The sequence below is a fragment of the Prunus dulcis genome, chromosome 7, assembly GCF_902201215.1.
Source record: "Prunus dulcis chromosome 7, ALMONDv2, whole genome shotgun sequence".
Classification (NCBI taxonomy): domain Eukaryota; kingdom Viridiplantae; phylum Streptophyta; class Magnoliopsida; order Rosales; family Rosaceae; genus Prunus; species Prunus dulcis.
Window position 1 is genome coordinate 18,822,099 of NC_047656.1, and position 14,369 is coordinate 18,836,467.

Here is a 14,369-nt window from a genome sequence, read left to right on the forward strand (position 1 = left end):
CTTTAAGGTTTTACCTTAACATGATTGATGCAATGTGGCAGGTGATGCTTATATTATAATGTAGGATGATTACGCAAGAAAAGCCTACAGCCTACCATAAGAAGCAATATTTGTCCACATCCAATTCCTCCTCTCCCCACGTTCTCTTCACTTCTGAAGTCTAATCCTTTATATATTGCAGTATGAAAATGATTTATCAAATCTGGACATACAAGAAGAATCCAACAAAACTGACAAGTCACAAACCAGATTGACAAATACCCTTTGAAGAAGAGACTTCAAAAAGTCCACGCATTGCAAACCAATCCTCATCCTTTTCCCCTAAACTTTCCGATTTCTTTACAAACTCATATCTGCATATATATATATATATATATATATATATATATATATGTACATACAGTTCCTTTTTTCCTTTACAGAATGCTTTCCAAAGATTATTAGAATTCTGGGCCAGTTTCAAAATTTCAACTTTCCAATGTTTCATTCAAGCTTGATTGTTTTGCTTCTCAACCGTGTGGTCTTCCATGTTGAAGCACAAATCTCAGGGTCAAATTTTCCTTCTGATGAACAGTCTAATTTTGAACCAAGTGTTGCTGTGGTTATTGGTATTCTCGCTATCATGTTCGCGTTAACTTTTGTTCTCCTTGTCTATGCTAAGTTCTGCCATAGAAGAGCTTATGTTGGTGGCAACAATCACCAAAGAACAGAAGTTATCAGCACAAGCTCTCGATTTTCCGGTATTGACAAGACAGTGATTGAGGCACTTCCTTTTTTCAGATTCTCCTCTCTTAGAGGGTCCAAGGAAGGGCTTGAATGTTCAGTCTGCCTGTCAAAATTCGAAGATATTGAAGTTCTCAGATTGCTGCCCAAATGCAAACATGCTTTTCACATTAGCTGCATTGATCACTGGCTGGAAAAGCACTCAAGCTGTCCTCTGTGCAGGCACAGAGTTAGTTCTGAGGACCTAACCTTCATTACCTACTCAGATAGCATGAGGGTCTTGTGGAATAGCCAATCAGAACATCGACAAGACTCAAACATAGAGGTCTTTGTTCAGAGAGAGGAAGATCGCCGCGGTTCTTCAAGGTTCAGCATAGGAAGCAGCTTTCGGAAAACTGAAAAGGCTGTTGATAAAGAAGAGGAATTGCTAATCCAAGAAGAAGGTGCTGATATGTCAAAGGAGGATCAGAAAATCCTGCACAAGCACAAACACAAAATTGTTGTGTCTGATCTTGAGTTTAAGAACAGATGGAGCAATGTGAGTTCCTCTGACCTCATGTTCCTAAATTCTGAGATGCTTAACACAATGTCAAGCAATAGATTCTCTTCCGCACGTTTAAATCATGAGCCTGCAACAGCAACGGGAAATGAGGAGATTATGAAGATTAGGGAGGAGATGGAGATGAAAAGATTGTTTGAGAATAAAGTTAGTACAATGAACAAAAATGCTTCAGCTTCAAGCCCGACTTTTCCTTCCACATCAGATTACATAGCAACTTCAGCCCATGCCTCAAGGTTTATGAATCAAGGTGAGAAAAGATCAATGTCAGAAATCACTGCTCTTTCAAGATTTGGGAATTTAGGTTTTAAGAACAGGAATAAGGAGCCTTCTCTGCTTGAAAACAATGTGAAGGAGGAAAGAATGAGGCGGCTTTGGTTGCCCATTGCCCGAAGAACAGTCCAGTGGTTTGCCAACAGAGAGAAAAGGACTCAACAGCCTTTAGATGTATAATATGGATCAATGCTTCCCTAGAATGTTGAATATTCTTTTCATGGAAGCATTCAAGTTTATAGACTTTAGGCAGTTTGCTCAAAAATTCAAGATGAACACACACACACACACACTTTGAAAACTGTTTTATTTATGGATTCTTTGGCCAATAGCTATACATGTCAATAGAATTTTCTTATCAAATTCCAAAAACCAACTTCTTGAATCAATCTAATTGTATGTTGTTGCTTGCTTTTGCTTAGTAAGAATATTCCTCTTTGCCAAGAAAGGAACATAGGCGACAGAAAGTCATTACTAAAATTCTAAGACAAAGCAATCCAATTATCAAACTGAAACATAAGGGGGAGAAATTACCTGTGAAAAGCTCATAACCAAAATTTTCAATTTCTTTAACCAAGTTTCACATGGTATACTTGGTATATATGAAAGCATTAGTTTAATATGGTTTATCTTAACATGATTGATGTCATATGGCAGCTGCTGCTTATATTATTATAATGTAGGATGATTACGCAAGAAACGCCTATCGCCTACCATAAGAAGCCATGTATTGTCTACGTGCAATAAATCCTCTCTCACCTCTTCATCACTTCTTAAGTATAAATTACCTTACCACGCCGCATTATAAAAATGATTTATCAAATTGGGATGGAACACACAGGAACAACCCCAGAAGAAATTCCAATCAAAAAAGAAAAAACCAAGAAGAAACCAAAAAAACTATTTTTTTATTTATATTTATTGAGGAAGAGACATTAAAAAGTCCATGCATAGCAAACCCATCCTCACCCTTTTCCCCTAAACTTCAGGTTCTCCCACAAACATGTATCAATATATGTATTATAATTTCTTTTTGTCTTTACAGAATGCTTCCTAGGATGATTAAAATTTTGGGTCAGTTCCAAGATTTCAATCTTCCAATGTTTCATTCAAACATGATTGTTTTACTTCTCAATTGTGTAGTCTTCCATGTTGAAGCACAATCCTTAGGCAGCAGCACAGATACTACTTCTGAGGAACAATCTAGTTTTCAACCAGGTGTTCATATGGTTATTGGTGTTCTCTCTGTCATGTTTGCACTAACTTTTGCTCTCCTTGTCTATGCTAAACACTGCCATAGAGAAGCTCCTGTTTATGGAAACAATCACACGGGTACAAGACTTATCAGCACAAGCTCTCGATTTTCCGGTATTGACAAGACAGTGATTGAGGCACTTCCTTTTTTCAGATTCTCCTCTCTTAAAGGGTCAAAGGAAGGTCTTGAATGTTCAGTCTGCCTGTCAAAATTCGAAGATGTTGAAGTTCTCAGATTGCTGCCCAAATGCAAACATGCTTTTCATATTAGCTGCATTGATCACTGGCTGGAAAAGCACTCAAGCTGTCCTCTGTGCAGACACAAGGTTAGTTCTGAGGACCTAACATTCATTACCTACTCAAATAGCATGAGGTTCTTGTGGAATAACCAATCAGAGCACCGACAAGACTCGAATATAGAGCTCTTTGTTCGGAGAGAGGAAGAGCATCGTGGTTCTTCAAGATTCAGCATAGGAGGCAGCTTTCGAAAATCCGAAAAGGTTGTTGATAAGGAAGAGGAAATGTTAATCCAAGAAGAAGCTGCTGATGAGACAGAGGAGGGTCAGAAAATCCTGCACAAGCACAAACACAAAATTGTTGTATCTGACTTTGAGTTTAAGAACAGATGGAGCAACGTGAGTTCCTCTGACCTCATGTTCCTGAACTCAGAGATGCTTAATACAATGTCAAGCAATAGATTCTCTTCAACACATTTTAGTAATGAGCAGTTTTCAACTGCGGAAACAACCGGGAATGAGGACATTATGAAGATTAGGGAGGAGATGGGGATGAAAAGATTGTTTGAGAACAAAGTTAGTACAATGAACAAAAACAGTACAGCTTCAAACCCAATTTTACCTTCTACATCAAATGGCATAGCAACTTCAGCTGATGCCTCAAGTTCTATGAATCCAGGTGAGAAAAGATCAATGTCAGAAATCACTGCTCTTTCAAGATTTGGGAATTTGGGTTTTAAGAACAGGACCAGGGAGCCTTCTTTGCTTGAAAACAATGTGAAAGAGGAAAGGAGGAGGAGGCTTTGGTTGCCAATTGCCAGAAGAACAGTCCAGTGGTTTGCCAACAGAGAGAAAAGGCCTCAACCGCCTTTAGATGTGTAACATGGATCAATGGAAGCTTAAAGTTTCATAGGTTTTAGGTGGTTTTTGTTTATAAGTTCAACAGGAACAGACACACTTTTTGAATTGAACACTGTTTCATTTATGAATTCCGTAGTGAGCATTTTGAATTCTTAAGGATAATATTTTTCTTATCAAATTTCAAATACCAACTTCTTGAATCAATGTAATGATACATTGCTGTTTGCTTGACATATTTATAAATTTACAGTTCCCACATTTTAAAGTCAAATTATTTACCATATTTTAAAACATAGTTGTCTAATTACCTGTAGGAATATGTCATGCATAATAATTTTAAAATAGGAGGATCATGCACTTTGAAACCATCGAAATAAAACTTTCATCATCAGTCTGTTATCTTCTTCTTTTTTTATATGTCAATCACCGGAATCTTCACATAAAAAATTAAATTTTTTTATCCAAACCTATCTAAGCCGCTAGCGCAAGAGTTGTTATATTATAATTTATCACCGCTGTGGTATTGACGTAAGAGCTGAGCCTGCTTTATCTGTCTTCAAGGAAACCATCCATGAATTAACTTTGCATGTTTATGTAAATTAATTATTAGTTTAGTTTTTTTTTATTTTTTTTATTTTTTTATTTTTTTTTTTGTCCTTGCAAGTTACAAGTTGGCTAGATACCCCATAATATTTTTAAAATAATGGTAGTTGACTCGTTCTTGTCTAATTCGTTTATTAGTTTAAGATTTATTATCATGGTTGTTATAGTACTTGGATTAAATTATTATGTGGAGTAGGTGCTCTCTTTTCCGTGTCATTATATAATTTGTAAAACATACCAAGGAAAGTATAAGCCAACAAAGTCTAGTCTAACAGAATTATAGTTATTTGTGTGCGAAATTTCCTTTCTTTTTAGTTTAGATTATTATTTGTATTAAAAAAATGGTAATAAAAATTAAGTAAATCTGGCAAAATTTTAAAATTAATTTTAAAAAAGCACATTAAAGTTAACCCATTTTGAAGTGAGGAAATTTTCTTGATGATTGTTGCAGACCAACATTCGGCAGCTCCTTTTAATTATAAATTGCAGATTTCCTTCACTGCAAAATGTTGGTTCCATGTGGAGCTCCAAGTGGCACTTGCACCATTGAAGCAAGTTCGTGGACAGAGTGGAAAGAAAGATTGCAGCTAAGGGTTTGAAAGTTGGATTTGGTAAGCAAGCAGCATTAGCTCCACATTGAGGGCTTGAGACCAAGTTGCCGGGCCTCCAATGAATGTAGGCAAATATAATTTGGTTGACCAAACTAACTTATTATTAGGAATAGGCCTGCACTGAAACTATGCAATAATTGACAGAATACGACCCTAGCAATGTCAAAAGCAAATTGAACAAGCAAAGCATCAGAGAAGATGCGAAAGGAAGATATAAATTTTGCTGGAGACCAATCAGTAAGGATTTCCATAAATCAGAGCTCAAGTATTTACAACATAAAAGAAAATGGTACAAGAGAATTTGAATAGTAAACGATAAGAATAACGGATGATGGAAACTCGAGAAGCCACTTGGCTAAGTCAATCAAATTTCTGTAGCTGCTATTACAGAAGTAGAGTGGAAAGGTATAATATCTTCAAGGAAGGCGCCCTCATTCATCTACACATATATGATATACGTATTTACAGAGGAGGGAGATTCATCAAAATCTCACCAAAATCAAAAGAAAAAGGAAGAGAAAAATCTATGAGCCGACCTCTCCACTGAACTAGTCAAAAGGCTAATTAGCAGCAGCCTGTGATCCCACAAGATATATATACTCTTATAATGCTACTACATATAATTGGGTAAAATATAACAGGACCATAAGTGAGTTTCAGGCTCAGTCACAGGCTTGTAACTCCTGCATTTCTTTCCTCGATTATTTTGTACATCCTCGGTGGGTTCTTGTTGTTCAGCAAAGCTGTGAGTCAAATCTCACAGCAGTAAAGAAGGTCCACCTGCGAAATTGTTTACAAAGGTGGAAAATCCTCTATTTTTCATCCTACTACCAGTCATCAAACCATTCAGGATTGTCAAGTTCTTCTGCATTTCGAGACGGAGAAGCTAGAGGAACAGAAGAACAGTCCTCCGAGTGAATTTCCAAATGTTGAGTTATACGAGAGGTGATCTCGTGAGGAACAGGAAAACTACAGTCTCTGATCCCTTTCCAATCAATACCATCAAACCAGGGATGCCTTTTGACAGAATCATAACCTTGGCTTCCCAGTCTTGTGTCTTCATCAACGTCAAGTAACTGAACATATTATTAAAATTAAAAGTAAGCATATGAAATTTCCTTATCAGAAAGGGAGAGACCGAGAAATGATTAAACGATTCGTGCAATACCTTAGTGATGAGATCAACAACTTCAGGACTAAAAGCTTGCGGGATACTAAGCTGTCCCTTTGCAATCTTTGTAAATGTATCAAGCTCACTTTCTCTCCATGATCCGAATGGCATTTCACCCTGTAGCATGAAATATATCAAGACTCCCAATGCCCACCTGAAAATTTGCAAACAAATTCAGGACTGCAAAGGGTCTCAAAACGATACTGTGAAGACAATAATAAAATAAAATAGCATAAAATAGAAGAAAGAAAACAACCACAAATATACAACTTAGAGTCTGAATCCTAAGCCTTCAATAATTTCTGTTGAGCATATATTCTCGTAAATCTCACAATTACACTAAAGTCTAGCAGCATATATTCTTACAATAACATTTAAGTCTAATATAAATTTTTGTAATTCTATGAATATTTCTATCGAGCATTTCCCTAATTTCCCAAGCTCTCAAAGCCTCCATGCTATCTGATACTGAATAGATTTACTTTTTGTACAATAATTTCTCACATTTTCCTCAAAAACTAAATATCCAGTTATCTACATAATATTTAGGTTTAGGATATACAAGGCTTGTACCACCGAAGTTACTGTATTACCAGTCAGCTGGGAAACCATGGCCTTTTCCCTGGACTACCTCTGGAGCCAAAAAGTCTGCCATTCCACAAATTGTATATGTTCTTTGGCCAGATAACTTCTTCCCAAACCTGAAGTCTACTAGCTACAATACAGCAAAAAATAGTAATTAGTGATAATTTAATCAACGTTTTTCCCCTTCCTCTATTTCCAACATCCGTTGAGATACTATGAACACTATTTAGAATGAAAAACAGAACACCAACCTGTAAATGTCCTGTTTGGTCCAACAATAGAACGTCAGGAGACAAGCCTCTGTAGAGAACGTCATTCTGAAAGTCAAATTTAAAAACCATAATAAAAAAAAATGAGAGATGTAGAAAAAGAAACATGTTACAGAGAGAGTCAGAACAACAGGAGTGAAAAAACAAGGGGAAAGAAAATAAGCTATTTCCAGAAATTGGACCTTGTGGAGATCTCCCAAAGCAGCAACTAGAGAGGCTGCACAAAATTGGGTAGATGGTTCATCAAGGGGAGTGCGAAGTATTGAGGCCAATGGACAAGCAAGGCAAGTATTTAGCAGTAAGCCTGCATGTGTCTGATCAACACAAGTGCACAGAAACTGTGGCACACAAGCTGAAGAGCTCATACTCTTGATTAGATCCTTCTCTTTTAACACTTGTGCTTCCTTTCCTAGCCTCCTGACCTTTTGCTTTGAAAACCTTTTCAAACTAAGAAAATTTCCTGATAGGCAATCAGAATAAAAAAGAAGCAATTCGATCAGGTTATGTATACTGTTCTAAAAAGAAATAAATTCTTCTCAAAAGATTGCATCTAATAAGGTGTAATCAACTCCATGCTATGTAATATAGATCCGCCCCAATCCATTCAGTATATGTAATCAACTTCTCAAAATATGCAGTATATATAAATTCTCCTCAAAATTTTCTGATATTGGATCTAATATGCGCCCCACTCCATGCAATATATGTGATCAACTTATTCTTTTCTTTTTTTTTGTTTTTTGCTCTAACAATTGATACTTCAACCATTTCATCTCCCCCTCCTCCCGAGAAACAGAAAAGAGAGGAAAGGCCACTTCAACGTGAACAGAAATCATCAAGTAGAAGCCCAAACTACCTAAATAAAACCAAATATTAAAAATTACATCAAAAAAAAACCATAGTAACAACAAACCAACCTGAATCTCTTAAAAGTACAAGTCCAATCTCGCTGCAGTCAGTGCAATATAAACTTGTTCTCCACTCCTAGACAGGAGAATATATAGTATCAATAAATGAGAAGATAACTAAATTAGGAATTTATCTTTGGGAACATAACCACAAGCAGGGCACTGTACTCCATACCAAATCAGACAGCTCAACTTTAGTAAGAGCAGAAATATCAATATTCTTGACAGATTCCTTTGAAACTTCAGAAGAATAATCACTTGACCTGAATAGTGACAACAACCAACAGCATCAGACATATGAAACGGTCATTAAAAAAAAGAATTTTAAAAATCGTTACATGTCATTAAGAGCTCCAAAGTTAACCGTGGATTTCAAAATGGTAGATTGATTAAAAATTATGAACTGAGATTCTGTAGAATGCAACATACTTCTGATCATCCTGAGAAAGCTTTGTCAAAGGGCCAACAACTGAATCAAACTTTTCCTTTGTTAAAACAGCACAAACGACATCACCCATAGCAACTGCACTAAACAAATCAATATGTTCGCCAAGAAGTACCCATTCACCAAAGTAGCTTCCCTCCGTCTTCTCCACTGAGAGCTCTTTACTTCTCTGAGGATTATCATCCTCTTTTTTATTCTCAGAATTAAGACTAGAGACAACAGGACTACTAACTGAATTTGCATCAAAAGTAATCCTCACTTTCCCCTTCTGTATGATGTACAACCCAACTTGGCCTTCATTCTGCAGATAAATATGAAGTACACATAAGATAAAGGAATACAGAGTAAATGATATTCTTAACAAAAGTAAACGTACCCCACTGACTATTGTCTGCCCTTCTGAGAAGGAAACCTCAGAAAGAGAATCGGCAATATGGCTCAGCTGTAAGATTGTCAACCTTGATAGGAGATCCACCGACCGAAGCAACTTCAAATATGACAAGTTAGAAAACTCTGACATTAAAATTCCGCGGAAGTCTTCTCGTTTCAAAGCCCAAAGAGTTCCACTGGTCACAGCACGAACAGAGGCCTGGAGTGGTTTGTTATACCTGTAGTACCAGATATCCCAAAATGAAGTAAACAGGAATTAGAAATCACCAATCTATTATGCCCTACAAGAGGACACAAACAGATCAAGAAAAGCCAAAACAAAATGGATCTAACATGTTTCATGACTATGCTTCCCATTTTCGAAGCAATGACAAATCAAAAGAAAATTTCCAATCCATAGATGTACATGTTATAAACAGTTCAATTTAGGTTCAATCTGTGCATTCCAAGAGTTAAGCTATATAGTCAGCTCACAGAAACTATGATAGTAGAATCATCTGCACCAACAGATAAAAAATAAGGTGGAAATAAATAACTCACATTAGTGCTAGCTCTCCAAAGGATGACAGTTTATCAGCTGTATAGTGCTGCAGAACCCTCGGAACCTCTCCATTCTTTTCTTCCTGCCATGATTGTATAACAGTCAACACAAATACTGTGGGTCCTCATGAATTAATCTCCAAATTAATTCAAGCAGAACAAGGATATATTTAAGACCTGGGTTGCCAACACCTCAAATTCTCCACTGCCGACAACATAAAAGCAGTCACCTTCACCACCCTACAAAATACAACAATTGCTACAGGTAATAAATTCATGCAGATTGCAACATTTTAACTTCTCCATTTTTTACAAGTGCTCTTTTTGCAATGGATCAGCATTGTGAATGAAACCTCAGATAATTAAACCAATATGAAAACCCTATTGACCATTAATTTAAAAATCAAATTTATTTGAGCAGGGGTCCCCAGGTCACTTAACAAGGTTGTATTTGTTAGTTCTCTTCATTTTGTATAAATTCACCATCCTGACGTTGTCAAAGCATTGAATCACACATGAATTGATAGTTTAATAAATATATCCAATCTTTTGCATGCAATCCAATAACACATAAGAAGAAAAGTAACCTGTCTAACAACAACATCCCCGGGTTGGACCTCAACCCTTTCCATGCAATCCAATAACACATGACACTGAGAATCAGTAAGTTTTCTGAAGAGAAAATGGTCGTGCAAAGCCCGCTCAATTTGTGCCTGTTTGGCACCAACAAAGGTTCAACGTAAGAACTCATGACTATAGAAATTTGTACCATTTCTTGTGTTTCATACAAAATTATGACAAACAGAAAGCAAAAGAGTTACGAAATAAAGTATACTTCTTCCTCCCAAGTCTTTCTGTGGGCTGGAGATGGAGGAACCCAAATTTGCCCATTTTCTAGAGAACTCTCAATCACACGGAGACGTGCCCTTGATAAATCATGTCTTGTGCGCTGGTTCCTAGAGTTCCAGCCAATAGTCGAAGGAGATTCTGATCCTGTAACCTCTACAACTTGAGGAACAGGTGGTCGTAAAGCAACCGCAGGAATTGCTGATTGACCAACAGAAGTCTACAAGAAAAAGTCGTCATTAATCGACTACATTTGAGAAATAAATAAGATTTGCAAGAAGCCAATGCGCTTTCAACATTAAATACATAAATCCTCTTACATCAGTCAGCCCATTTACGTGCACAACTATCACTGTAATATCATCTGTACGAGTTTCATACTGCAGCCAGAGTTTATAAGATTCTGCTACAATTGCAGCACAAGCATCACGGGGATCCTTAAATTTTGCAACCTGTAAATATAGTAACAGAATCAGGATAACTAGAAAAATATAAAAGGTGGAAAATCAGGATAACAAAAAACTAAACTAAACTCACTGTGCCCAACAATAAAGTATCACACGAAATTATAAACATTCAATGAAGCAGAGATAAATAACTCTTGACAATTCTACACTTGAATTGCAACAAAGTAAGAGCAGGATACCTTACCATATCAACCACAGCTTGGCTAGAAAGGAACTCAAAAACTCCATCACTAGCAAGAATAAAGAAAGGATGATTTTGTGTAAGCTCTAAAACCACGATTTCAGGGTTGGCAACAACCCCAATTGTCTCAGCAATCGAATCGCCAATACTTCTTGTAAAAGCTGTCCCAGGATACATTCCATTTGGCACCCACAGCCTGGGTGGATCACCATCATCACTTTCTTCAGTGCCCCAACACTGCACATCTGGATTCTTCAGCCCTTCAATCTGATCCAATGTAAGAACTCTTGCACCACAAAGCTTAACCCGTTCGAGCTCATCCACTCTAAATGGGGTTTGATCAATTGAAAGGTCCACGGCCACAATATCATTCCCTCTCCTCTCTGCTATAACAGCCCTTGAATCACCCGAATTCGCAATGCATATTGTCCTACCTCGTACCAAAACTGTAATTGCAGTTGTTCCACTCATACTATCATCCAAAATATCAGCGTGCATCTGAGAATTGGTTGCAAGAAACGCGGCATGGCATGCCTCAACAGCATCCACTTGAAACTTACTATTCCTGAGCAAATTCTCACACAACTTTCTTTTCACAAACTGTGAACATTGAGCTCCGAATTCTCCATGACCATCAAAGACCCCAAAGAAATGGTCATCTGGGTTTGTCCCAAATGGACTGTGGATGCAAAAGCTATCTTGGTTTTCCTTATCAAGAGCATCAGGGTAATACCCTCGCTGAGATAAATACGAGTACCGTAATTCGAAGTTCCCTGATGGAATGTTGACAGTTCTTGACCCATTTGGAGGTAGAAACTGGGATGAAACCCTAGAGAGCCTTGTGATGCCCACCTCAGCATCCCCGGCTAAGCTTGATTGGTTGAATTGGTCTCGAAGTTCAGCTACTTCGCCATTGGACGAGGTGGGAGAGAACACTGGGATCTCAATGTTCCTCACATTTTGGCTCTCTTTGATTCTGGCTTCTCTTGGAGCGCAAATCTCTCCAATACAAGCCCTCGAATACACGCAACCCATCACTCAAAATTATAAATTGAAACCGACCCAAATGCCAAATTTACCTGAAGATTCATTAGCTTCAAGTTGAAACGAGCTCAATCACTGTGGTTGCTCTGCTTCTTTGAACTCGAAGAACCAAACCCAAGACTTTCAATTCCAATAAACACACTCCTTGGGTTAATTCTCATGCTCTGAGACAGAGCTGTCGATGTTCATTCTTTTGGAAAATACAGGATAGCAAATGAGATTTGGCTACAACCTTATCTTCCACAGCTGCTCAGAAAATTACAGTTTTAGAGAATGAAAGGAACTGACCCACAAGAATTCTAAAGCTTTTATGATATTCAAACTGTTAGATATGGCACAGCAAATTGGAAAGTGACGTTTTTGATCTACTGTGGCTCATAACCGTTACAGGGGCAGGAAAAAACCGCAATAAAATAACAAAAACACAATAAAAATTAAACTAATATAACAATGGTAAGATTGGTGAAGGAGCAGTAGAGTACCAGTGGATTCAGATACCTTCTGAATCGTGAAAAATAATTTGAAGGAAGTAAAAAGCAGAGACTTGGGTTGCAGATGAAGCCCAGAAGCGTTTCGTTTTGTTTTTTCTTCCTTTTAACAGAGAAGATAGAAATGGCTCAAATGAGAAATGTAGAACTACCTGAGTGTGGTTTAAGCACACAGAGAGAGAGAGAGAGAGAGAGAGAGAGAGAGAGCAGGTGCTTTGCTTTGGGTTTGGGTTATGAGTTTGGGATCGGGGAGGCGCGTGGGGACAGAGAGTGGTGGGGGCACGTGATTTTGTGGATTGTGGATTAGGCCTTCGTGTCAGTGTTGGTCAGTGCATGTGTACTCTCTCAGCTTTTGTGGACATTGCTCGCGCCACGCGCTGCAAGTCTGTGACGGGTCGTACTCTACTTTCACCTTTATAGGAAAAATATCAAATATGACAATTTTGGATCTAAATTCATTTTTTGGGAATTAGTTCTTTTCATCTATAGAAATTCCAGCATTGCTTTAAATTTGCAAAACCTTCATTTGGTAGATTTTAGGTACTTTGAGAAAAAGTGAACTCCAATGCATTTACTCTTTGAGAATTTTAAATCCTTTCCTTAAATTTTGAAATTTTATTAATTTTTCTTGGAAATATTTTTACTTACCACCCTAATCTAAGATGTATTATCATCATCATTCTTAATATTTGACACATGTCCAAATGCATAATCATAATTAAATTTTTACTTCGTATTTATGGAACCATGAAAGTCAAAGAAAAACAAATATAAACCTCCCATGTTGTTGTCAACCAGTTAAATTTGAATTATTTGTGTAGGGTTTCTATCTCCAAAATTGTTATTAGTTAGTGTTTATATTGGGCTTTAGCCCTCCTCTCTAACCAAAAAAGAAACAAATATAAACTAAAAAGGGAATGAATTCAAGGTAAACCTAAAATAATCATATAATTATATAAGTGGTACATGAAAATGACTTCGCAGAATGCATCCCCTTGTCACACTTTATTTTCTTTTCCCATGCAATAATTCAATTCAAGTATGCTTTTAACCAAAGTGTGTGTGCATGACTGATCTTCAATACTTGATTGAATGAGAAAGCCACCCACTTCACTCAACAATCACATAATAAACTTTCCCTAGTGGTCCTTCACATAAAAAGGAGGCATGCCTTTGCACCTTGATTAACCTTTTTTTTTTTTTTGGTTCTTTCTTCTTTTGTATTTTTGTTATTGTTTCTAGCTAAATGGAAATTCATTCATTATCAACCAAGGCAACAATTTTGTACCAATAATGCATCTTGTCCACTTGATTTCATGCTAATAATGATTCTAAATCATATGGCACATTATGCTTTTTATCACGTTGGGGGTTTAGTTGCAAATTATGTTATTTACATTAAATTCAACCTGTAAGTTTTTTATCATTTTATGATCCATTTTAATATTCAACCATATGGATGTTTTAATTTTTAATTTTATTTTTTATACAATATATATTGAAAGATGAAAAAATCAAACTTAAGATATCAGGTGCATAACTAAATACTTTTAACCACAGAGCTACAAACCCCTTGCCTATATGGATGTTTTATTGGCGACCTTGTAAATTACACGTTTGAAAAGTTAAATGTCAAACGTCGCCTCTGCTTTTGAGTTCTAACTTTTGAGAGTTGAGTAATGATCAAATTCTTGTGTGTGGGGGGGAAATGGTGGTGGAACATCACACCCCACAAGATAAAAAGGGTAATGTGCAGCTGTGGCCTTCGAAAGATATTTTGTTTATTTTTATAAATCTTTTAGAAATAAATGGATGAATCAGCAGAGCGGTCTTACAAGGAACTTTTAGTAATTGTCATAATAATAATTATTATTATTTCAATGAGAGAAATCCAATCACTGAAAGAAAAAATAAA

At 36.8% G+C, this 14,369-nt stretch overlaps 3 protein-coding genes across 5 annotated transcripts; 2 read left to right on the forward strand and 1 right to left on the reverse strand.

The window, feature by feature from the left end:
• The first annotated feature begins 391 nt into the window (after positions 1-391).
• On the forward strand, positions 392-1,922 carry LOC117635473 (E3 ubiquitin-protein ligase ATL42-like). The gene has a single exon (XM_034369785.1). The coding sequence runs from the start codon at positions 392-394 to the stop codon at positions 1,733-1,735; it is 1,344 nt and encodes a 447-aa protein (XP_034225676.1). The 3' UTR covers positions 1,736-1,922.
• A 644-nt stretch (positions 1,923-2,566) lies between these two features.
• Positions 2,567-3,927, forward strand: LOC117635947 (E3 ubiquitin-protein ligase ATL42-like). Its single transcript, XM_034370342.1, has one exon. It carries the CDS (start codon positions 2,602-2,604, stop codon positions 3,925-3,927), a length of 1,326 nt encoding a protein of 441 aa, XP_034226233.1. The 5' UTR covers positions 2,567-2,601.
• A 1,411-nt stretch (positions 3,928-5,338) lies between these two features.
• On the reverse strand, positions 5,339-12,650 carry LOC117635733 (protein phosphatase 2C and cyclic nucleotide-binding/kinase domain-containing protein). Of its 3 annotated transcripts, none has more exons than XM_034370091.1 (16): positions 12,465-12,648; positions 10,926-12,212; positions 10,595-10,726; positions 10,264-10,494; positions 10,016-10,141; positions 9,606-9,668; positions 9,429-9,511; positions 8,875-9,106; positions 8,483-8,799; positions 8,229-8,316; positions 8,063-8,129; positions 7,328-7,605; positions 7,128-7,193; positions 6,885-7,006; positions 6,289-6,445; positions 5,339-6,196 (listed from the first exon to the last, which is right to left on the reverse strand). In XM_034370091.1, exons 2-16 carry the CDS (start codon positions 11,955-11,957, stop codon positions 5,948-5,950), a joined length of 3,243 nt encoding a protein of 1,080 aa, XP_034225982.1. In that variant the 5' UTR covers positions 11,958-12,212; positions 12,465-12,648; the 3' UTR covers positions 5,339-5,947. The 3 variants fall into 3 exon arrangements, with proteins under 3 accessions (XP_034225982.1, XP_034225981.1, XP_034225983.1); XM_034370090.1 differs by having other exon boundaries at positions 12,449-12,648; XM_034370092.1 differs by lacking the exons at positions 5,339-6,196; positions 6,289-6,445 and having other exon boundaries at positions 6,890-7,006; positions 7,128-7,176; positions 12,449-12,650.
• Positions 12,651-14,369: the final 1,719 nt, after the last annotated feature.

Bases quoted from the DNA above. Each gene is read 5' to 3' on its own strand.
- LOC117635473 (XM_034369785.1), top strand. From the start codon at position 392: ATGTACATACAGTTCCTTTTTTCCTTTACAGAATGCTTTCCAAAGATT.
- LOC117635947 (XM_034370342.1), top strand. From the start codon at position 2,602: ATGCTTCCTAGGATGATTAAAATTTTGGGTCAGTTCCAAGATTTCAAT.
- LOC117635733 (XM_034370091.1), bottom strand. From the start codon at position 11,957: ATGGGTTGCGTGTATTCGAGGGCTTGTATTGGAGAGATTTGCGCTCCA. The intron at 8,130-8,228 runs GTATGGAGTACA...TCTCCTGTCTAG, and splicing joins AAGTTGAGCTGTCTGATTTG to GAGTGGAGAACAAGTTTATA. The intron at 7,194-7,327 runs GTCCAATTTCTG...TTTGACTTTCAG, and splicing joins CTTTGGGAGATCTCCACAAG to AATGACGTTCTCTACAGAGG.